Source organism: Vombatus ursinus, unplaced genomic scaffold (genome assembly GCF_900497805.2).
Source record: "Vombatus ursinus unplaced genomic scaffold, bare-nosed wombat genome assembly UNPS02014812.1, whole genome shotgun sequence".
NCBI lineage: Eukaryota > Metazoa > Chordata > Mammalia > Diprotodontia > Vombatidae > Vombatus > Vombatus ursinus.
In genome coordinates this window covers 75,445,657-75,469,333 of record NW_020954590.1, presented here as the reverse complement: position 1 = coordinate 75,469,333, position 23,677 = coordinate 75,445,657, and the positions used below count along the sequence as shown (strand labels likewise).

Below are 23,677 nucleotides of genomic sequence, written 5' to 3'. Positions count from 1 at the left end.
AAATTCCAGAGTCTGTGCTCCACTTCCATATCCTTAAAGAACCCACAATCCCCTTTAAACCCCAAGGAAAAAAGCAGGACTTCACTGGAAGAACAAACACCCAGGAGAGTTATAAGCAAAATGCTTTGTGATAGATCTTTTTTGCTTAATAAAATGAATGCAAATATAGCATATAATTAAATATAGCATTAAATCCCCATTACCTAGTAATAATTATTATATATTCATAGTGAATAATAAATGTTAAAACAAATATTCAGAGAATAATTACTCCCAGTCATATAATGTAAAGGTAGGATTTTTTTTTAAAGATTCAGAGAAATGGATTTTGCTCACTCACTTGTCCTTTTAAAAATTTCTTGGGGTTCTTTGATCTAAACAGTTGCCTGGAGCCTGTATCTCCTTTCTCTCCATAGATAGAAATGTAGACTTTGGATTCTGTCCCAGCATTCCACCGTTCTCCTGTTGTCACACGTACCTCATACACTGTCACTGATGAGAAAAGGAAACTATGCTATACATCCCAAACACTGCTGGCTTGAGAGAGTCACATGGACATAGGAAAAGAAAATCACCCACATCCATCAATTATAATGGGTGCTAGTGCAGAATCTGCATTTTCTAACATAAAATGCAATGAGGTAGAACCTTGTTTTGATTGCATGGATATTTTCCCTGGGTTGTCACAATGGGACATGAAAATTGAAATCCAGTGTAAATGAATCACAGTTTAAAAATAAATCTCCATTTGGAGTAATAACAAGGCAAAATATTTTTCTTTTAAAAAAAATCTGTGTAAATCTAAGATCCCAGGTACATCCTAGCACACACTACATAGAGGTACCAGAGTACCTAGCATATATTAACCATTAAAAGAGACATTACTTTCATTTTTCAGACTTGCCAACATGCTTAGTCTGTCCTGAAGTATGAACAACCTGCCTCAGAGGTCAGTGTTTTAAAGATTTCATTTCCTTTTTTTCCAAATGATGGTGTTGCTTGAATGTGCCATAAATAGTAATTGTGGATCACTCTTATGACCATAGTCAGAATGACAATTCTTTTACTTTCAGGATAGGAATTTAGAAGGTAAGTAGGTAAGAAAATAAACTAGCTTCAGAATCTTCCTTAATATATTCATACATGTGCCCTGTAAATTGAAATAAGTGATGGTTACTTCATTAAAATAGCACTCTGAGAAAGACAGAAACATATATGTCTTTGTTCACAGCTTTCTCTAGCCATACTCATTGTAAACCATCTTGAGACACACATTTCAAACACCAGGAGAGCAGGTAAATATCATATTTCTTTCTTTTGCCTGACATGATAATGATTGTCTCATTCTTTCTCCTTCATGTACACAAAGGAAAACAATATCACAAAAGAGAAGATAAAACTATCTCACTTAATTCTGCTTTTTGTGGTTTATACATCAAGACAATTAAGTTGCACAGTAGATAGAGCACTGGGCCTAGAGTCAGAAAGACCCAAATTCAAATCTGGCCTCAGACATTTATTAGTTGTTCAACTGAGGACAAGACATTTAACCTCTGTTTGTCTCAGTTTCCTCAATTATAAAATAGGAATAATAATAACACCTACCTCCCAGGGTGATTGTGAAGATCAAATGAGATCTTTGTAAAGTGCTTAGCACTTAGTGAGTGCTTAATATGTTTGTTTCTATCCTTTCTTTCTACACCAATCTAAAACAAAAACTGAAAGCACAATACCCAGAGCTACCATTTTATTGAAGATATTTCTAGTGAAAATGAATGTAACATCTGTAATGACCTAGAAGAAAGTTAGACAACAACCTAACAGGGTTAGGTACCATTTAATATTTTCTGGCTTAGTTGACAAGAAAAATTATCATACATATGGCACCAAGTTTGGTAAGGGTGTCTAAGCACCTTATGAATAGAATTGGAACACTAAGCAACATAGAAAAACCAGGGGCTGGATGTGGAGATATTCAGCAATAAACCCATGCAATGGGGACAAGGATTAAACAGTTTCCATAATTAAGGATACAGAAAATGGGGGTTTTTAGTGTATACACTTGAAGCCTATATTTCACTCTAAAGGAAGATGAGGTAATATGCAGATACATTGCAACTATTGCTACTGTAAACAGAATGACCTAGGAAACAGAATCAAGTATAATTTCTCCCTTGCTGAGGCCTCTGAGCATTGAAGAGAGTAATCTGAGCACGATTTCTGTACTTTTCCTCTTAGCAGACAGGGTTGTTCAGAACTCTTCAGTTGAATCTTAATTTCAGTGGCTTAGGCAATGTCTAAGGGCAAGAAAAAGGATTCAATTGGACTTATAACCATATAATGAAGTGGCGGGGGTGGGGAGGGCGGTAAGGAAAGATTCCTAACTCCCTATAACAAATTTCTTACCTGGCCATCTTTCCCACTTACCAGTAATAAAATGAATGAAAGCAATTAGGGGCACATTTTTGCCTGAAGTAAAGCTAAGTGACATTATGATACTCCTTTTAGCACCCTACTCATAGTTCTCCTTTATATATTTCTTTAGAAGTTTGGAAAGTCCAATTTTCAGTAGGATGATGCTTGGAATGGGGGAGGAGAATTAGATCTGTCATCATCATCATCATCATCTGCTAAGGCTCCAATTTCACAATTTTCCTCTTCCTTTTTCTCCCTTTCCCAAAGTGGAAAGCAAGAGAGAGTAGCTAATGGTGTCAAAGAGGTTTATAGGATGATTAAGTCCATGTGTGTATTATTGATGAAACATAGCTATGGCAGTATATAGAAATGTAGAATGGCAAATTACATTTCTGAATGAGAGGAATCAGTAGGACGTGGTAGAGGAAGCACTGGATTTGGAATCAGGAAGATTTGGGTTTTAATTACACAGCTAACACTTCCTAGATGTAGTGAATACAGGGAAGTTATTTCTCCTTTCTGATCCTCAGCTTCCCCTTCTGTAAAATGAGGGTAATGATAGCCACATACCTACCTCAAAAAGCTATTGTTGGGCTCAAAAGAGATTAAGGTATGTAGAGTGCTTTGCAATCTTTAAAGCACTTTGCAAATGCCAGTCATTATTAAAAAACCATTATCTCACAGCATCTTCAATTCTTTATTAACATTAAAGATTGTACTATTAGTTACTGCCTATGAGCTAAAATTTCTCTCTCTTTCTCTCTGCTCATCTATCTCTCTGCATCTCTCTGTTTATCTATGTCTCTCCCTCTTTCTCACTCTTTCTCTCACATCCTCTCTTTCTGTCTCTGTGTCTCTCTGCCTCTGTCTCTCTTTCTCTCTATCTCTCTCTTTCTCTCTCTCTCTGTGTCTCTCTGTCTCTGTCTCTCTCCATCTTTCCGTCCCTTCTTTCTCTGTCTCTGTCTCTGTTTCTATCTCTAGTCTCTGTCTGTATCTCTGTCTCTGGTCTCTGTCTCTCTGTCTCTCTCTTCTCTTTCCTTTCTTTCTCTCTCCCTTCCTCTTTCTGAGGAGTGGTACTGAGTATGGGGTTGATCAGAGAAACTTTCACTTAACATGTAACTTTTTCAATAGCCTCTAAAAACTAAAGCATTCAAGGGCCTTTGAGCTCCCCTTCATCTTCCTCACACAATGCTTCCCCTAGGAATCAGACATTCCAGAATTTGAGTCAGTGTTTTTAAAGGGTGGAAGATACAGCAATTATTAAACTGCAGCAACAGGTAAGAAGCTGCTTGGCTTTGAGGGCCAAATGCTGTCAGCTCTGTTTCAAGTTTTATCTTCCCTTACCTGGAAGGATTGGCTGGCCTTTTTGAAAAACAGGCAATTCCCGACAGATTTCCCCATCCTCTCGATCTTGAGCCAACCAGCGGCAAACAGGGATATAAAACTTTTCCCCTGAGAAAAGGTTCTGCAATTTTATCTGGAATGTCAACAATATGATGCATGGAGTATATGTAATGGAATAAAATGGCAGTGTTTGATAAACCAACCCTCCCCAAAATTCATGGAAATCTTTAATTGCATTTAACACATCAGGGATTTCACCATTCGAAATGAGTGATGATACCGTTTTTGCACATCCATGCCAACTAGAATGGCAATCCCTTTAGCTTCACAAAGGCACTTTCTTAAATAAAATATGCCAATTTACATCTAAAACACTGCATATTGTCTAGTCCTCCATTCCTGGAAGGTATTCTCCTCACCTTCGTCTTACAGACTCATATATCTAGAGCTGGAAAGAACATTAGAAGTCATCTTGTATTAACTTTTGTTTTACAAATGAAGAAACTGAGCTCTAGGATCATTAAATATTTTGTCCAAGTTCACACAGGTAGTAAGCATCAGAAGGAGGATTTGGACCAAGGTTTTCTACTTGAGAACCACTGTACCATACTTTTCTCTACCTTTACAATCTCCTTACTCCTATCCAAGTACTCCACAATCCAGGGCCACTGTTGTTCCTCATACAAAACATTTCATTTCCTAAGTTCTAGAGATACCATTCTAAAAGCAAGCTAGTCCCTGACCTCGAGGACCTTCCATTCTAAGAGGAGGAGTGAATACACATAGTAAGGTACAGCTGCAGGGTAACAAGGCTCACAGGTCTTCAGATTGTAGTGTCAAGACACTTGGCAAGGTTTGGAGAGGCAAAGAAGATGAGCTATTATCACATCCACCTTCTCTGTTGTGAACTCTATGGGAATTATCTTGGTGTAACATTCATATTGCCCCTAAGACATTAGCCATAAAAGGAGCTTAATAAATATTTGTTGAGGATAGTGACAATGATGTTGACTCTGAGACAAGAAGATATAAACCAGGGACAACCAAACTGGAGAGTCATTGCTAAAATAGCAAATAAAGAAAGGCAAAATGAATATTCAGTAAAAAAAAAAATGTTATAAATTCTTGCTCTGAAACACTGTGTAACCTTGGGCAAATTGCTTAACCTTTCTGTCTCAGCACCCCATCTTCATAATGGATATAGTAATAGTTGCCCCCTATCAATCTCATGGGATTAGCAAGAAGACTAATTATAACTTTGAGAGAAATTGCTTTGTCCTACTGTGAGAGCAGACAGACAAGTTATTATTACTATAGATATTCATGGATTAAATTGACATCACTTTTCTAAACCTTACACAGTATAAAAAGTATCAATGTTATGTGAAAATCTAGGAAGTAATTCTTCATTTTGAGCTCTAATAGCTTTCTCCTCTCTCTTCATAAAGTTAGATAAGATTCTCGTCCTGCTTCAGGCTTCTTCAGACTTTAGTCTAAGATGATGATTTTATTAACTGCTATATATTATTTTTGCTAATGGAATAAACAATCTGTTCTTGTCTCCTATGAATTTTTCATTAATTTTCTCACATACTATGACACCACACAGAAATAATACATTTGCCAGGCAAATTACCAAGAATTTGCATAGCAGGTTACTTTGCATTTTAGATTTTTTTTCACTTTACAACATAATTTATCTCTCAAAATTTGAAAATAATACAACCAACTAAAAGAGGGTCAAAAGGCAGCAGAATCTATGGCATTGGAGATCTTCATTTATTGGGAATCACAAAAATAAGGCAGGTTTTAAATTGTGAACAATCTGAAAGTCAAAATGTCTTCCATTGAAATAATGAAAAGAACTCTCTTTGCCAGAATTCATAAGAAAAAGGATCTGAAGAGGCAAAGGAAAATGCCAAATTGTGTCAGGAGACTAGAGGTCAGAAATACATAACTCAGAAAAAAAGAGAGGAAATAGGACCCTGAAATATTTTGAGCTAAGCTATGTGTGGAGGTGGCATAATAGGATAGAGAGCCAGGCCTGGAGTCAGAAAGACTCATCTTCCTGAGTTCAAATCAGGCCCCAGACACTTACTAGCTGTGTGACCCTGCACAAGTCACTTAACCCTGTTTGCCTCAATTTCCTCATCTATAAAATAAGTTGGAGAATGAAATAGTAAACTACCGTTATATCTTTGCCAAGAAAACCCTAAATGGGATTACAAAGTCAGACACATCTGAACAACAACATAAGCAAAGTAAGAGTCAGAAGCTATGGAACCTCACAGGAATGTATTATTTGTGCTCCAAGACATGCCTCACAGGTGCCTTCAGGACAGAGGTTATCTAGTCATAAATTGTAAGAGGATGGATAGACAAGTAATAGTTGGCAATGTCACCCTCTAAAGGTTGGTAATTTGTCGATATGAAAACAATTCTGTTGCCTTCCTGGTGCATGGATAGTGTTAAGAAAAAAATTCCATGCTTTAAAGATTGCAAAGCAATCACACACCTTAATCTCATTTAATCCTAACAATAGCTTTTTGAGGTAGATATTGTGGCTATCATCACCCCATTTTACAGCAGGTGAAGCTGAATCTCAGAAAGGAGAACTTGCCATTTGTAATAGGGGCAACCTTTACTGAAATTGCATGAAAAGAAAAGGAAGAAAAGAGACAGAAGAGGGTGGAGGAAAGGAGAGGGACACAGGGTGAAGAGTGGAAAGGGGAAGGGCAGAAGGAAAAGGCAGAGGGAGTCATGGGGAAAGGGAAGGAAGGTTGGGGCAGACACAGAAAAACAGAGGCAAAGAGAGATTAAAGCAGAGAGACAGAGAGACAAAGACCAAATCTAACATTCGTAGAAGTCTTTCTCCTGAAAAAGAAAGCTTCAGGCATACCTTACAGGCAAAGAAAACACAATGTGATCAATTAAGACAATTTTAGGTTGCAGGCAAGGCCAAGAACATCTTTGAAGAACAGAATGTACAGAAGATGATTCTGTCTTTACTTTGAACTATTTCACATTCCTGTTATTAGCAAGATTTTGCATAGTTAGGACAAAGTGCCCTTAAACTTAAAATAACTGATTTAATTCCTTGAAGTTACCTGCTTCCTCCACAAGGTAAAGCATATTGTTTAATTAAGCACTAGAGCTTTTCTTTTTTAATATGTTTATCAAAACAGGACAAAGAAGAGGGCATCCTGAGACTTGTTAGGCCAGCAGCTGTCTGGCTACTCCTAGTGATTCATATGGGAACAAACAATTCTGGCAGAATGAACCTAGAAGGCTCTGCTAGGGATTATGACCTCTTTGGAAAGAAAACTAATGCCTCAGGAGCACAGCTGGTATTCTCAACATTGCTGACAATTAGGGATTTCAGAAAACAAAAAGAGATTTAGGAAGTCTAAGAATGGGATTTGGATTTCTGGACCATATCTTAAGATATAAGAATAATGGACTCTTGGTCAGAAATAGAGTAATATATTCCTAAAACCTTAAAAATCTTAAACTGAAAAAGGAAGTTGAAGGGAGAAAACTCCGGCAATATATAGTTTCAGAATAAAAAGAACAAACAGCTAGCATTTATGCATCACTTTAAAGTTTGAAAAATATTTTATAAATATTATCTCATTGTATCATCACAACAACCATAGGAGGCAGGTGGTATTATTATCCCCATTTTACAGTTAAGAAATTGAAGACAAAGTTAAGAGATTTGCCTAGGGTCATACAGCTAAGATGAGGACAGATTTGAACTCAGGCCTTCCTGAATCCTAGGCCCAGTACTCTATCTCCTCTGCTCCCTCACTGCCTTTTCATCCAATAGCAAATCATGATCTGGTTAAGTCCATTAGATTTTTTTCTCTTGTATAATTAATTCAAAATTCTTTAAATAATCACAGATTTCACTTAGGAGGCACTACAATGTTTGAGGGCTTGGTACAATCAGGACAAGAGTATCTATAGGACCTCACTATCCACAGGGAATTTTTCTCTTTATTAGGACTCTGCACTATTCAATGGCCAGGATAGCTGCAAACACCCTTGATGAACATACATTTCCTTTTTTAATGCTCACAATATTAATAATCAATGGATTGTCAAGCAAACTTATCTCTGTTGTTACATCTTCCAAGGAATTCCATATGACATTGACCTATGCACGAGAGATGCTTTGTTGGAGCAAAGTTTTTAAGGCAGCATTTTGCTCTTCCAAATCAAATGATTTTTGAGCATCAGTAAGCACTAAGCACAGTGAGTGGTTGTAATTTCCCATCATTCTGTCAATTGTGGGACTATAATGATGATGATGATGACAATGATGATAATAGCTGATATAAATATAGTGATTTAATGCTTCCACAATGTTTAGCACAATCTTATTAGACCCTCATGACAACTCTACACTATCATCTCAATTTTTACAGATGGGGCAACTGAACCTAAAGAGACTAAGGAACTCTCTCTCATGGTCGCAGAGCTACTAAGTGTTAGAAGCAGGATTTAAACATGGGTATTACTATCTCTAAGTCTAGCACTGTATCTATATGCCCAACTTTCCATCAAAATGTGGTCTGTTGGTCACTATCAGTCAGACAATCCACTTGTCCCTTTCTCAAACCTTTATCAGTAATGTTTATGATATATATGCAGATCATTCTCATAAAGATTTTGTGGAGATGGGAAAGTAGGCATATTATTCTTTGTTGATGTTTTTTCAACTACTAATTTCCAGTAATAATAACATGTATTATTTTTTTTCAAATTATTTGGTATCTCTCACTTCTACCTGTTTTAAAAATCAGTCCTTAGTGTCCTTAAAAATGAATTGCCCTTAGCATGGATCTTCTCTGTGCATACTTAATCTGGCCTAGTTGCTCTCCTGGTTTTCTTTAGTGGCACTTCAAATTCTTCATGAAGCATAACGGGGACTATGATTTTGTTGTCCACATGTGGTGGTTCTCCTGTCACTGATGGAGGAAATAGTTTGTTAAAAATGTATTGGTAGAGGGGCAGCTAGGTGGCGCAGTGGATAGAGCACGGGCCCTGAAGTCAGGAGGACCTGAGTTCAAATCCGGCCTCAGACCAAACACTTGACACCTACTAGCTGTGTGACCCTGGGCAAGTCACTTAACCCCAATTACCTAAAAATAAATAAATAAATAAAATGTGTTGGTAGAGCTTTTCCATTTTTCATCTCATTGTTATCTTCCTTCCAGTTTAATCCTTAAATGCTCACTTGATGACATGGCTTAATGGGGCTTATTGGCAATCTTTTTGTAAACTTATTTGTTTTGGGTTTCCCCTCAATACATCTCAAGGTTTTGTAAGGAGATCATCTACAATCTACCATATTCAAATCCTCCAAATTTTTTATGTACAATTTTTATTCTAAACTGTCACTGTCCTTGGCTACCATATTTCCACTTGAGGACGGTTTTTAGGTTCTTTTGGACTCATCCCAGCAGTTGTTGTGTTCATTAAATATTCTCAAGAAATGATGAAATAGCATGTCAATATATTTTCTTTTACCCATTTTTCATTTTTCAAAAAAGCATCAATAGCTTATCTAAATAGTGATTTTTTTAATTGCAAATCAACTGTTAAATTATATTCTTCCTAGTTTATTGATTTTTTTGGTTATTGGTTTTTACGTTTGCTCTATCATGTTGATGTCTCTATATAGACATCTGATGAAGAAATGACTCTTACTCTGATGATCATTCATTTCCTACTAAATATAGCGAATTTATTGTGTGTGTCTGTATGTATGTGTTGTGTGATGTTTCCTAGTGTTTGTCATGTCCAGTGCCTATAAGCTCTCTTGAAGAAAGCATTTATGATATATAGGTATGAAATATTTGTGAAGTCTACAAGTCTTTGACATCTATCATTTTTTTAAAAATTCTGAGCCATATTTCCTTTTGGTGGTGGTAGTGGTGGAAGTTTTTTTAAATTCAATTTTATTTTATTTTTAGGTCCACATTCTGTCACCCCCATCTCATCTCGCCGTTGAAAAAGTAATAAAAGCAAAGCCTCTTTAACAAGCATGTATGGTCAAGCAAAACGAATTCTACATTGGACATGTTAAAAAAATAATCTCAATCTTCAGTCTGAGCCTCACTTCTCTGTCAGGAGATGGGTAGCATGTTCCCTCACAAGTTCTTTGGGATTGTGGTTGATCATTATGTTGATCAGAGTTTCAAAGTCATTTAAAGTTGTTTGTCTTAATATTATTGTTATCATATAAATTGTTCTACTGGTTCTACTCACTTCAATTTTCCTCAGTTAATAAAAGTCTACACAGCTTTCTCTGAAACTATCTTCTTCATCATTTCTTACAACACAATGGTATTCTGTTACATTCACGTATGATGTCTTATTCACTCATTTCCCTATTGATGGGTACTCCCTCAGTTTCCAATTCTTTGCCACCATAAAAAGAGCTATTGGGGAAGCTAGGTGGCGCAGTAGATAGAGCACCGGCCCTGGATTCAGGAGGACCTGAGTTCAAATCTGACCTCAGACACATAACACTTACTAGCTGTGTGACCCTGGGCAAGTCACTTAACCCCATTGCCTAGCCAAAAAAAAAAAAAAAGAGCTATTATATTTTTTACATATGAATCCTTTTCCTCTTTCTATGATCTCTTTGAGGTATAAACCTAGCATCACTGGGTCAAAGGGAATACACAATTTAATAGTTTTTTGGAGCTTGGTTCCAAATTACTTTCCAGAATGGTTGAACCAACTCACAGTTCCCTAATAGTGCACTAATGTACCTGTTTTCCATATCCCCTACAGCATTTTTCATTTTCCTTTTTTGTCAGCTTTGCTAAGCTGGTGTGTATGAGGTAGAACTTCAGAGTAGTTTTAATTTGCATTTCTCTGATTGCTGGTGATTTAGGGAGTTTTTTTCATATGGTTATTTATAACTTGGATTTTTTTCCTTTAAAAATGATCTGTCTATATCCTTTTACTAATTGTCAATTGGGAAATGACTGAGTCATATTTTCTAACAATTTTGCCAGTTTTCTTCTCTGCTCATCTTTACATTTAAGTCATTGATTATCAAAGCAAATATTGATTTAATCTGGAGGGTCTTTCTTATCAAGTTACTTGTAGAATTTCTCTATCTGATCATTTTCTATGAAAGATGTTGATGCATAATCTTCCACTATGGAGATCTTTTTGTGAATAACTAGTAAGAATTATAATATATTACCAAGAGCACCTTGACATTACATTTCTGCTGCCTTTGGATATGCTACCAATTCTTTTCTTTGTAGTTCTGAAGAGAACCTATGAGCCACCTTTCCAGTTAGTTAGATTGTCTTTTTGTCTTCTGGCTTCATTTATAACAAGAATGTCAAAGTTGATTTGATCCAATTCCTCTACTTATTCATTGGACAAGAATTATACATTTAGAGTAGAAACAGTTAAATTAGCATTTATAGGTATAATTATTAGTATCCTCTGTCCCTATTCTCCCCCCGTGCTACCGTCCCTGTAGAAGGAGAAGGGAAAAATATAGGATGGGAGCCATTTATATTTTTCTTTCATGTGTTGCCATAGCCAAAGAATTCATCACCAAGTAGTCACCCTGCTAATGATGGGTATCTTTGTACTTATTAGAGCTGTCCTCAGAAAATACTCATAGTCTATTGTTAGAACCATATTCTCTTGTTGAAGCTATGCTAGAACTTTTCAGAACTTGCACTCTGCTGTCTTGGACACATAGTAGCTGTGTGTCCCTGGGACAATTCACTTGATTTCTCAGTGCCACCAGATAACTCTAAGATTAAAAGATATACCAAATTACCAATTTACATCATTGAAAGGCATCCCTTGACTGGGAGGTCTGCTTACAAATGAAGCCACAGGTCTTGACCAAAAAACAAACAAACAAATAAACAAAAACCCCAAGTTCATTATGCTGAAATATTTTTCCCTAAGATGATGTGAATGTCAATAAAGCAGCAAGGTGGCACAGTGGATCGAAAGCTAGACTTGACATCAAGAAGACCTGAAGTTCAAATCCCACCTCAAATTAACACTTAACTGTAATGCTGGACAAGTCACTTAACTTCTGTCAACCTGTTTTCTCTTTTGTAAAATGAGCATAATAATAGCACCTGCATCATAGGGTTGTTATGAGGATCAGATGAAATAATATGGGCAAAGTGCTTTGAAAACTTTAAAATGCTTCATAATGCTACCTATTATTACAAATAGGCAGCTAGGTGGCTCAATGGATAGATCACCAGGCCTAGAGTCAAGAAGACCTGAGTTCAAATCTGAACTCAGACATTTACTGGCAGTGTGACCATGGGCAAGGCATTTAACCTCTGTTTGCCTTAATCCAATGGAGGAGGAAATGGCAAACCACTCCAATATCTTTGCCAAGAAAACCCCATGGGCAGTATGGTCCATGGGGTCACAAAGAATCAGACAGAACTGAAGGAATGAACAACAACAATTATTACAAATGCTGGTTATGATCAAGAATGTGTAGCACTGCTTCTTCCAGGCAATTTTTTAAATGAGCTAAATCCATAGTCAAGGTCATATAATGACAGAAAAGGCTGATCTGAGACAATATACTCTCTTGGTCACTAAAAGGAAAGAAAAGCCATTTGCTATCATAGCTGTCATAACAGGATGGCCAAAGGATGAAAAATTGTTTGTATGTTCTCACCTCTTTACAATGCCAGGCAGGAGAGAGACCAGAATTACTGTGGCCGATGCGTATCTTGTGGAGCTCTCCAATATCTCCAGTCTTTAGCTGTCAGAGAGTCCCAGGGAATAGATTTGATGGTCAATTCATAAAATTCATGGGAAAACAGTTCATGTTACTACCTTACCTTCTAAGGCTGTGTCTGATGTGTACACAGTGGCAGGATCATTATAAATCCTTTTGTCCGGTAATTTTCACTGGACAATCAACCACAGAAGAGAGATAATCTCAGCTAGTTTTGATGCCATATGGAAAGGTCATAGCCAATAGGTTCAACCAAGAGGAATGATCTGAATGCTTCTATAGTGCTTCTGCCTCCTCTCTCAGGAATGTATGAGGAAGTAGGTTGGCTGAATACAAAAAGGTTAGCTGTATTTGACAAATAGGATCAAGTGGAGGAGAAGATATGGTCCAATGTGGCCAGATCTAAGGTCTCTAACCACTCTCCTCCCTGATACCAGGACAGACACAGTTTCCATGGTAAAGTATTCTTTTTTTAAACTTTTATTTTATTTTTTATTTGTGGAATGAAACAAGCATTTCTATAACATAGTATGATAAAATGATGCTTGCACATGAAACTGCAAATCTGTTACATGCAACTTGCTATTTCTTTTAAATATATAATAAAGTATCATGTAACTATCTTTTTTTCCTGTTTTCTTCCCTCCCTCCACTCTGCTCTACCATTAGACACAAATAGGTGTTTGTGTACATATATGTACATATATATATACATATATGTATGTAAAATTATTCTATACATACTTCTATTTATCAGTTCTTTTTCTGGATGTAGATGACATCTTTCTTCATATGTCCTTTATTTTTAATTTGTATATTTTTAATAGTCAAAATGACTTCATCACTCAAATTGGTTCTCAAGTATCCTCGAAAGCCCAGTCATTCACAATGAGCAGCCTCCTGTAGCAGCTTCAGAAAGAGCTGGAGTTTGCTCAGACTTCATTCAAGCATTTTGTTGCTGTAATTGCAATCTGACTCTGGATTGTGGATATCCTGACCTTGATTCTGGACACTAACTTCAACTCTAGCTATTCCTGGCTGTAGTTTCCGAGTCATTGGATGATGATCCCTGGCTTTGACTTCAGAATCACTGACTCATGAGTCTTTCCTACTGCTATTCTCACTCTTGCCCCCATCTTGGTGTTTTCAAATGGTGTTTATTTTGCTTACCTCTTATCATTATGCTAGGACCTAGGACTTAAACTCTTTCCGTGGCCCACTGGGGAAATCCCCTTACCACACAATCAGCCACTGTGTATCTTCCCCTGGCTCTTAGCTGACCTCCAGTATCCACTCAAAGTGCTCCCCAGCCTACATTGAAGGATGATGGGGGGCAGTAGAAGCAGTTTGCCAATACTGATAACTGTTAGTGATCTATTTCTCTGGCTCTGCTCTGTTCCGATCTGTGATTGATTCTCGTCAACTACTGTCTCTGATTCATTGACATGGCTGAGTACTTAAAATGGCATTTAAAGCCCTTTACTCTCTGACTTCAACACATATTTATAGGCCTATTTCACTCTATTCCTCTCCATGTCTGCCCCATTCTAGTAAAACCAGCCAGTTTGCTCTACCTTGAACTTGGCATTACATCTCCAACCTTCATGGCTTTGCACAAGCTGTGTCCATGGCTGGAAAGCACTCCTTCTTCAATTTGTTCTCAGAATCTCTGGTTTCCTTCAAGGTTCAGCTTATGTATCATTATTAATAGGAGTCTTGTCCTGATACTGAGACCCTTAATTATTGCGTACTCTAATCTTTCAAATAATAACTTATATACTTCTTTGGATACATGTTGTCCCTCTCCACCCCCACTCCCACTGGCAGTAGAATGTGCTAGTTTTGTATTCTTGACATCTAACACAGTGCCTTGCTCATAGTAAGCACTTGTGGAATAGGATAACATCTAAGGTTTCTGTGCTGGAGAAGGAAATGGAAAACTACTCCAGCATCTTTTCCAAGAAAACCCCAAATGGGGTCACGAAGTGTCAGACATGGATGAAACGACTGAATAACAAAAGGTTTCTGTATTTACTTCCTCTCTGTCTCCCCAAAGATTCTAACCTCCAAGTATGCATGATCCATGACCATTTGCTTGGAAGTTTGCTTGAAGTATTCTCCAATTTATCCTATATATAATTGGTTCGTCCATAGTTGTTTGCATGTTGTCCCCCCTGTTAGAATATAAGCTCTTTGAGAGCAGGAATAATGATTTTTTGCATTTCTATCTATAGCACTTAGAACAGTGCCTAGAATAGAGCAGATCCTTAAATAATGCTTACCAACTAACTGATTTACCCCTTCACTATCATTAATATAGTTATGACAGCTCATGAGGTTAACCAGACCTTGATGGTAGCTCCTCATAAAGAAACAGAGTAAATGTGAGCCCTCTCCAGCTCTAGTCTCTTACCATATTGTGCCCTTTTACCTTTTTTTGCTAATCTATTTGAGAAAGTATCACTAAGGATTGTTTTTGATTGACACCTAGAGGACACACAGGGTGAGAACATGAAGAGACACGCTGGATCTGTTCCGTTCATTCCACTGTCCCTGTTCACTGTATCTCCTACACAGACACGCTTTACCCTGGTTTATTACTTACCGTGAAGATATCTTCTCGGCCTTCTTGAAACGCGTTCCCACCTGTTCCATAAAGATAGACAGGTGCTGAGCTTCTGTGGTGCCCATATAATACAATATAGATCTGCGAGCTGGTTCCTGCACATGGCAACTCACTGGTAATTATCGAAACCTTCCAATTACCATCTGCAGAAATATAAATCAGAAAAAAAATGGCCTGTCAGCATCTTAGAAATACAATGGACTCTGGCATGTCATATCAGATAAAGGGAGTCTAGAACAAAATGATGATGATGATGATGATGGTGATGATGATGATGATGATGATGATGATGATGATGATGATGATAGCTAACATTTTATACAGCACTTACTATGTGCCAGGCACTGTGCTAAGTGCTTTACAATTATGATCTCACTTGATCCTCATAACAACTCTGGAAGGTAGGTGCTATTATTATCCCTATTTTACAGATGAGGAAACTGAGGCAAACAGAGGCAAAGTGATTTGCCCAGGGTCACAAAGCTAGTAAGTATCTGAGGATGGATTTGAACTTAGATCTTCCTGACTTCAGGCCCTGTCTTCTATCCACTGCACTGTCCATTTGCCTGGGTAGAAAACTTGGAGCCAGAAAGACATAGGTCCAAATTTGGCCCTCCTGACCCATGTAATAGATGTCTCTGAGCCCAGTTGTTTCATCTGTAAAACAGTGATAATAATATCTCTAGGTCCTACCTCATAGGGTTGTTAGAAAACTCAAATGAGACACTTTAAAATACTATATAAATGCTAGTTGTCATATCTTCTGGAAATAGGCTCAAATTTTAGAAGGAAAGATTTTGACTAGATACAAAAAGTCCTTTATAAAGAGTGCTACATGTTCACTAGAGCAAGATGCTAAGGCAGACTAGAACTTCCTTCTCTGAAGACCTTTACAAATAATCACTTCCTTGATATGTTCTTCCCTGTTGGCTTCTGTCACACAGCAGTATAAATGCATCCCGGGCCATCTCCAGTTGTCCTGATTGATATCAGGCTGTTGGACCCAGATGGCTCTGGAGGACAAAGTGAGACTGGTGACCTTGCAGAGCCCTCCCTCACTCAAATCAAATTCAATTGCAAGTCATGTCACCATCTCCCTGATGTCATGGTCCTCCTCTAGAACGAAGGACAAACCACACCGTCTCCTACTTGTGTCTTCCTTCATAGGCTTCTTCTCCCTCTTTCTACCCCATTATTACAGGCATTCTGTCCTCAGCTTTCTCTTCTCTCTTTTAAGCTCTTCCACAGTAAAGTATAGCTATATAGGTACATTTACTCTCATGTTTTCAATGTTAGACCACAATGTAAGTGATGTCCACATTCATTACTTCAGCTCCATACTGTCTCCTGAGCTCCAAATCTAAATTTCCTACTACCTACTTGGCATCTCAACTCAGATTTTCAGACCGCAATTCACATGTACCATTATATTGAGCCCCGAGGCTACTTTTCTTCCCAATTTCCCTATTTCAATCAATGACACCAACAGTCTGACAATCATGCAAACCAAAAATCTTGGAGTCACCTTTGACTTTCCATCATAGCTAACACTTATACAGTGCTTTAAGTTTTGCCAAGTATTTTATGTATTTTTCCTCATTTGATCCTCACCTGTAAGGTGAGAGATTAAATGACTTCCCCAGGGTCACTGCCTAAGGCACAATTCAAACTCGGGTCTTCCTGACTCCAGGTTCAGCACTCTATATAACACCTAGCTACCTCATACACGATATTAAATTAGTCACCAAGGCCTGGCAATTCTTCTTGCACTATCTCCATTGTGCATCTCCTTCTTGCCAATCCCACTGCCACCTAGTAGAGACTTTTATTTCTTCTTGCTTGGAATGTTGAAGTTGTCTCCCAATTTTTCTCTCTACCTCTAATCTGTTCCCCATATACATCACTGGTAGATTCATCTTCTTAATGAACATCACTCTTATCTTCAAAATATTTAAGTACTAAACAATTATGAAACAAATTAAGTCACTGAATTATGATTTGGTGACTCTAAATCTATTAATTTAGAGATAGAAGTCACCTTAGGGGCTACTGAGTCCAAATACTTCATTTTACATATGTGGAAATAGAGTCATAGAGAGGTTAAGTGGAAGCCAAATCTTCCTTGGGGAAGCTAAGTGTCATAGTGGATAGAGTACCAGGCCTGGAGTCAGGACAACTCATCTTCATGAGTTCAAATCCAGCTTGGGACACTCACTAACCACATGACTCTGGGCAAGTCACTTGACACTGTTTGCCTCAGTTTCCTCATCTGTAAAATGAGGTGGAGAAGGAAATGGCCAACCACTCGAGCATCTTTGCTAAGAAAACCCCAAATGGGGTCACAAAGAGCTGGACATGACTGAAATGACTGAACAACCCAAAAGCATTTGAGCTGGGCCTTGAAAGATAGATAAAATAGGGCAAAGTGATAGCAAAGGTACAGAGAAAGGAAAATAAAGAATTTGTGACTGGTCAGTAGTCCAGTTTATATGGTGTGTAGGGTATATGAAGAGGAGTAGTGTGAGATGAAAATGGCAAAGTAGATTGGGGACAGACTACCTGACAAAGGAGTTTATTAAAGTACTAGATTTAGAGTAGAGAAGATTTGTTGCTGTTGAGTTGTTTTTCAGTTGTGTCTGACTCTTTGTAACCCTATCCAGGGTTTTCTTGGCAGAGAAACTGGAGTGGTTTGCCATTTCCTTCTCCAGCTCATTTCACAGATGTGGGAATAGAGGCAAACAGGGCTAAGTGACTTGCCCAGGGTAACACAGGTACTAAGCGTCTGAGATCGGATTTGAACTCAGGAAGATGAGTCTTCCTGATTCCAAACCCAGTGCTTTATCCATTGCACCATCTCGCTGCCCAGCTCAAATGCTACTTCTTCCCTTTAAGTTTTCTCTAAGTTTCTCTAAGATTCCCCTCTCCAGAAGTGATCCTTTCCACCTCTAAATATTCATTGTATGCATTTCTCACATTCTTTCTCATATTACAGTTATTTGTTCACATAGTATATCTAACCTAATAAAGTCAAAGCTATTTAAGAATAATGATAGTCTTAATGATCTTGATGTTCTTCTAGTAGCAAGAATTACACAGCATCCTGGTCACAAATGGAGAACCACCTATCCCCTCTCAAACTGTCTTCACCTTGATGATAAGACTCTGAGATTCTCTCTTCCAACATATTTTGTTACATGTCTTCCACTTTTTATTTTTTTTTACAATTTCTGAGTTTAAATCTTTAGCTCTGAATATATTAATCACCACAAGCTCTTGAGCTTGTGGGGAAGTATTTATCACACTGATAGTAAGTTATATAAACTAAAGGATGATTACAGAACATTTTGAAAGCTACATAACATCTCCGCTAAGAAACACAGGACACTTTACAACTCTCTCATTAATGTTCACCATGTTTCTTTGAGATTGCCCATGTGAAATTGAGGTAACAAATATTAAAGGGACTTGTCAAATTTTGCGATAATAATGATAAATCAAAGCATGAGAAATAAAACTCTGAAATCTGGACTGTCATTAGTCCATTAGTTCTATCCATTAGGACACAAATTCCTTTCACTGAAAGTTTGGCCTATAATTCACCTTGATCATTCCAACAAGACATCCACTTCTGGCTTTAAATCTTTTTATATTTCCCTTGAGTCTTGTTTACTGAAACAAACAAATTTGCTACTTTTGTCCAAATCCTGGTTAAAATTTGTGAAGGCTATCAATAATTTAAAATTATTTTAGTAGATAATGATTTGGTGAATAAAGAACATCATATAAAAAGAATATGGTGACAAGTGGTGGCCTCTACTTGCTACTAAAGTTAACCCATAAGCACAAACCAGAGAGCTGAGAAATTCCAACTCATTTCCTCAGCATAAATGGCACATGGGTACTCATGAGAATGAAATGAAAGAAGTCTATTCTGGCTTCTGTACTATTAGAGATAAAGCCAAAGAGTTCAGGGAGGAGAATCAATACTTGCTAAATGTGCAAGAACCAAATCAATAAGGAAAGAATTGCAATTTCCAGCAACTAATATGAAGGTGGATGGAAGGCATGGGAGTAGAAAGAAAAATGAAAACAATGAAAAATGTCTCTTGAACGTGAATTTCTGCACCTGGAATTTGTCCAACTTTCACCACTGGATGAAGAGAGATCAATGGAGCAGATGGATTCCAGGATGAAGACAGAGCCCAAAACACTTTTTTTCAATTAAGAGATCAACCAATGAACTCCTCACCTAGCATATGTCCAGCTGGGGGGAGGAAGGAAATAAGGGGATATACAAGAGAAGTATATGGTATATGATATGGTCACTGACCTCAAGTGCTACAGTCCTCTTAAGAAAACAAGCATAACACTGCCTTAAACTATGATATAGAATAAAATTAAGGGCTGTTACGTGGCTTGGACAACTAGTGCTCATAGGATCATAGATTACGAGATCCTAGTTCTAGAAGGGTCCTCAAAGGCCATATAGTCTAATCCCCTTATTCTATTGATAAGGAAAAGGAGGTCCTTGAACATTAAGTAATTTCCTCCAGGTCACACAAGTAACAAGTATTAAAGCTAAATTCTGAACCCAGTTCCCTAGGCTCTAAAGATAATGCTCTTTCTCCTGTACCATATGAGATAGCTAAGCTAAAATGATCAGGAGAGACTTTAAGGAGAAGAGACTTGAATTAAACCTTGAAGGATGATGAACTTTGAAACATGGGATGCAATATGGCCAAGAAAAAAAGAGAAAAGGCAGTGGGAACATTTCAGGCAGTATGAACAAAGAAAATCATGGAAATGAGCAAGAACACTAGATGTATGACATCAAGCAAGTCATTTAACTTCTCTAGGCCACATATAAAATGATACCACTGAATTAAGGGATAACCAGGTCAAAAATTCTATCACTTTATGTATGATAATGTGATCTCTACAAGAGCAAAACTTGACTACTTAAGTCAGTCTAGGCTCAGGGCCCTTTTGTATGAGAGAATGACATGCATTGTTCCTTAAAACTCTCCAAGAAAAGCCCATTTAGAAGTCTATGATAGAAAAAAAAGTTGTTTTAACATGTAATTGGTGAAAAAAAATATATATTGTATTAAAAATAGGAAGTCTATGCCAGGTAACTCATAATATAAAATTCATAAATAAAATCCATATAAATAGATTTCTTAACTCATTCTCAGGCCACAAGCATTATGAAGTAGAAAAAGAACCAAACTTGTGGTCTGAAGGTTCCAAGTTCGAGTTCTGACGTGAACTAGCTCAGTGACTTTGGGGCAATTACTTTATCTCCCTAATCAATCAGCAAGCACTTAGGAAGCACAAAAGTGGGAGGATTCTTGCCCTCATAGAGCTTGAGGGGAAGGGGAAATGAAAATAGACATTCACAAATAAGTAAGTACAGGACACATAAAAAATAACTTTGGAGGAAGCATCAGTGACTGGGGTGATCTGGAAAAGCCTCTTGAAGGAAGTGGTCCAGGAGCTGGGCCTCCAAAGGAGGTAATGGTTTCAGGAAGTGGAGGAGAGAAACATTCCAGATTTGGGGGACACAGACCATGCAAACATAGAGAGAAAGGGTGCCACATTCATAAAACAGTATACTCCAGACATTTCATGAAGTTCTGGGGTTGTATTGTGCCCCCTGTATTTCTGGATGGATTGATGGTGGCAGGTATACTTCATGCCTATCCACTGACTCCTGCCGCATCCCAAACTGAGCCAAACCCACTCGTGGATGAGTGAAGATACGTTTAATCCACCATGTTTAGCCAGATTCAGACTATGTTTCATGTCCTAAACTCTTATCTCAGGCCAGGACTGACATTTTGCCATCTGCCCTATCACTGAGCAACATTGGCACCCCTATCACCACTCTCTACCTATTGATTTTGTTCTGAGAACAAAAATACTACCCTTGCTACAGGAAAGGGTAAAACAATCTACCATCCTATGGTTCCTCCTATAATTCAGTGACTCTACAGACCTAGAGTTCTTAAACATTTTTTTTTGGTGGAGGGGAGGGAGTCATTGACCCCTTTGACAATCTGATTAAGCCTACAGCCCTCCTTTTAGAATAATGCTTTTAAATTTATAAAATAAAATTCATCTGATTACAAAGGATTATAAAAATATTGAAATAAAAAATACAATTTTTCCCATTCAAGCCCATGGATACCCTAAAATCTATCCACAGACCCCTTAGGACTTGCGGACTCAAGGTTGATAATCCATGCCCCAAACCAAAACTCTCTTTCCTGAGCCATAATATACGTATAGATTGTTTCAGTCTATTAGAATGTAAGTTTCTTGAGGACAGTATTATCTCACTTCTATATTTGTATCCCTAATACCTAGCATGGTGGTTGGCACATAGTAGGTGCTTTATAAATGCTTATTCCTTCATTCACTTAAATTATTCTTATGAAAAAAGATGGTAGAAATGGGAGCCAGATGACAGTATAATTAGATGGGTTTGTAATTGGTTGAATGGGTAGATTCATAATGCTCTACTGAGAGGGAGTAGTAGTTTGACCATGCTCTGCTTAAGATTTTTACCAATGACTTAGCTCTTCTCAGCAATCCAATGATATAATACCATTCCAGAGGATTCATGATGGAAAATGCTACCCTCATCCGGAGAAAAAACTGATGGAGTTGGAATGCATATTGAAGCATGCTATTTTCACTTAATTTTTTTTCATGTTTTTTTTTCCTTTTGCAGATTGTAATTTTTTTTTCAAACTGTTTCTTCTTTTATAACATGACTAATATGAAAATAGGTTTTACATGATTGCATATATACATATATATATATATAACCTATATCAAATTGCTTTCCATCATAGCAAGGGGGGAGGGAAGAGAGGGAAGGAAAAAAATTGGAACTAAAAATTCTATAAAAATGAATGTTAATAATGACAACTTTATTATATATTTGAAAGGAATAGCAAGTTGTACATAATATATTTACAGTTCCATGTGCAATCATCTTCTTTCATTATACTGTTATGGAAATGCTTGTTTTATTCCATAAATTAAAAACAAAATTATAATATTTTTTTAAAAAATGAATGTTAAAATTGTCTTTACATGTAATTAGAAAAAATAAAATGCTATTAAAAAAAAGATTTTTGCCAATGACTTAGATCAAGACAGACATGGCATTTTTATAAAACTTGCAAATGACTCAAAACTGAGAAAGAGAGCAAATTACCAAATGACAATCACTATTCAGAAGAATTTTGACAGGCTAGACCAGAGGCAGATAGGTGGCAGAATACACAAAAAGATGAGCCCAGAGTCAGGAAAACCTAAGTTCATATCAGTCTCAGACATTTACTAGCTATGTGACCCTGTGTAAGTCACTTAACTCCCTCAATTATAAAATAGAGATCAAATTTCACCTACCTCCCACAGTTGTGAAGGTAAAATGAAATAAAATTTGTAAAAGCACTTAACATAATACCTGGCATATTGTAAGCCCATACTCATTCCCTTTCCTAGACTATTGGCCAAATTTAAGAAGATGAAGTTCAATAGGAAGAAATACAGGATTTTTCACTATTTTTTAAAAATCCATTTTATAAGATAGTGAAGACGGTGCCAGGTAGAGATTGTTTTTTCCGAAAAGAATCAGCGGGGTTAAATAGACCACAAGGTCAATACGAGTCACCATTGTCATATGTCAGGCAAGAAAACTAATGTAACTGAGAAGCACTGAGAAGTAGAACATGCAGGACTAAGGCTAGGATAGCCTTATTCCAGATTTTCTGACTCCCAGTCTAGCTCTCTTTGGACTATACCAGCTGCTTCTCTTATTCCAAAGAGGCCTTCATTTGCTGCTCTTTTGTGCATGGGAATCTCTTACTAAGAATTGTTTGTGTTCATTATTCAACATCTTATCTCCCCTACTAGATCATACACTCTTTGTAGCCTAGGATTCCAGGCCCAACCAAATAGGTGCTTAAATATTTGCTGAACTGAAATGAAATGTATATAGAGGAATCTGTTTATATGATAACCACCTAAACACATCATATCATAATTAAAACCTAATTCTTTAAATACTTGGGCCAACAAATTAAAGCAATCAATAGCAGAAGTATTCAAAAATTAATCCAAACTATGTTGAACATCGCCACTTTTGGGGGAAGCTAAATGAAGCCATTTGGATAGAATCTATCCGGTTCAAACTTATACGCCATTTGCTATGTAGTTTATGTATATATTTTACCCTGTTCAGAAAAAAAGAAAGTTTTGACCTAAAAGAGGAAATAACAATTTCTGCTTGGATGAAAATATTGCTACTACTCATATAATTGTCACCAAAGGCAAAAACAAGTATATCCCCTCTTTTTACTAGCCCCATTAATAGCACTAAATATTAAGTGACTGTGAAAGGTTATAAAACTTTATTACATTGTAGTTAGGATTTTTGTCTTGAAAATTGAAGCAATTAACCCTGTTATCCATGTAAAATGCTATTTTGGCTGGCCCTAGTGATAGAGGCACTC

At 37.2% G+C, this 23,677-nt stretch overlaps 1 protein-coding gene across 1 annotated transcript in view; it reads right to left on the bottom strand.

Annotated features, from left to right (window-relative positions):
* Window positions 1–23,677, bottom strand: part of LOC114053992 (lipoxygenase homology domain-containing protein 1-like) — a 657,625-nt gene that overhangs the window by 529,073 nt on the left and 104,875 nt on the right. Inside the window, 4 exon segments of the mRNA XM_027877094.1 lie at window positions 341–492; window positions 3,760–3,892; window positions 12,461–12,547; window positions 15,129–15,292. Coding sequence (XP_027732895.1) covers window positions 341–492; window positions 3,760–3,892; window positions 12,461–12,547; window positions 15,129–15,292 — 536 coding nt within the window.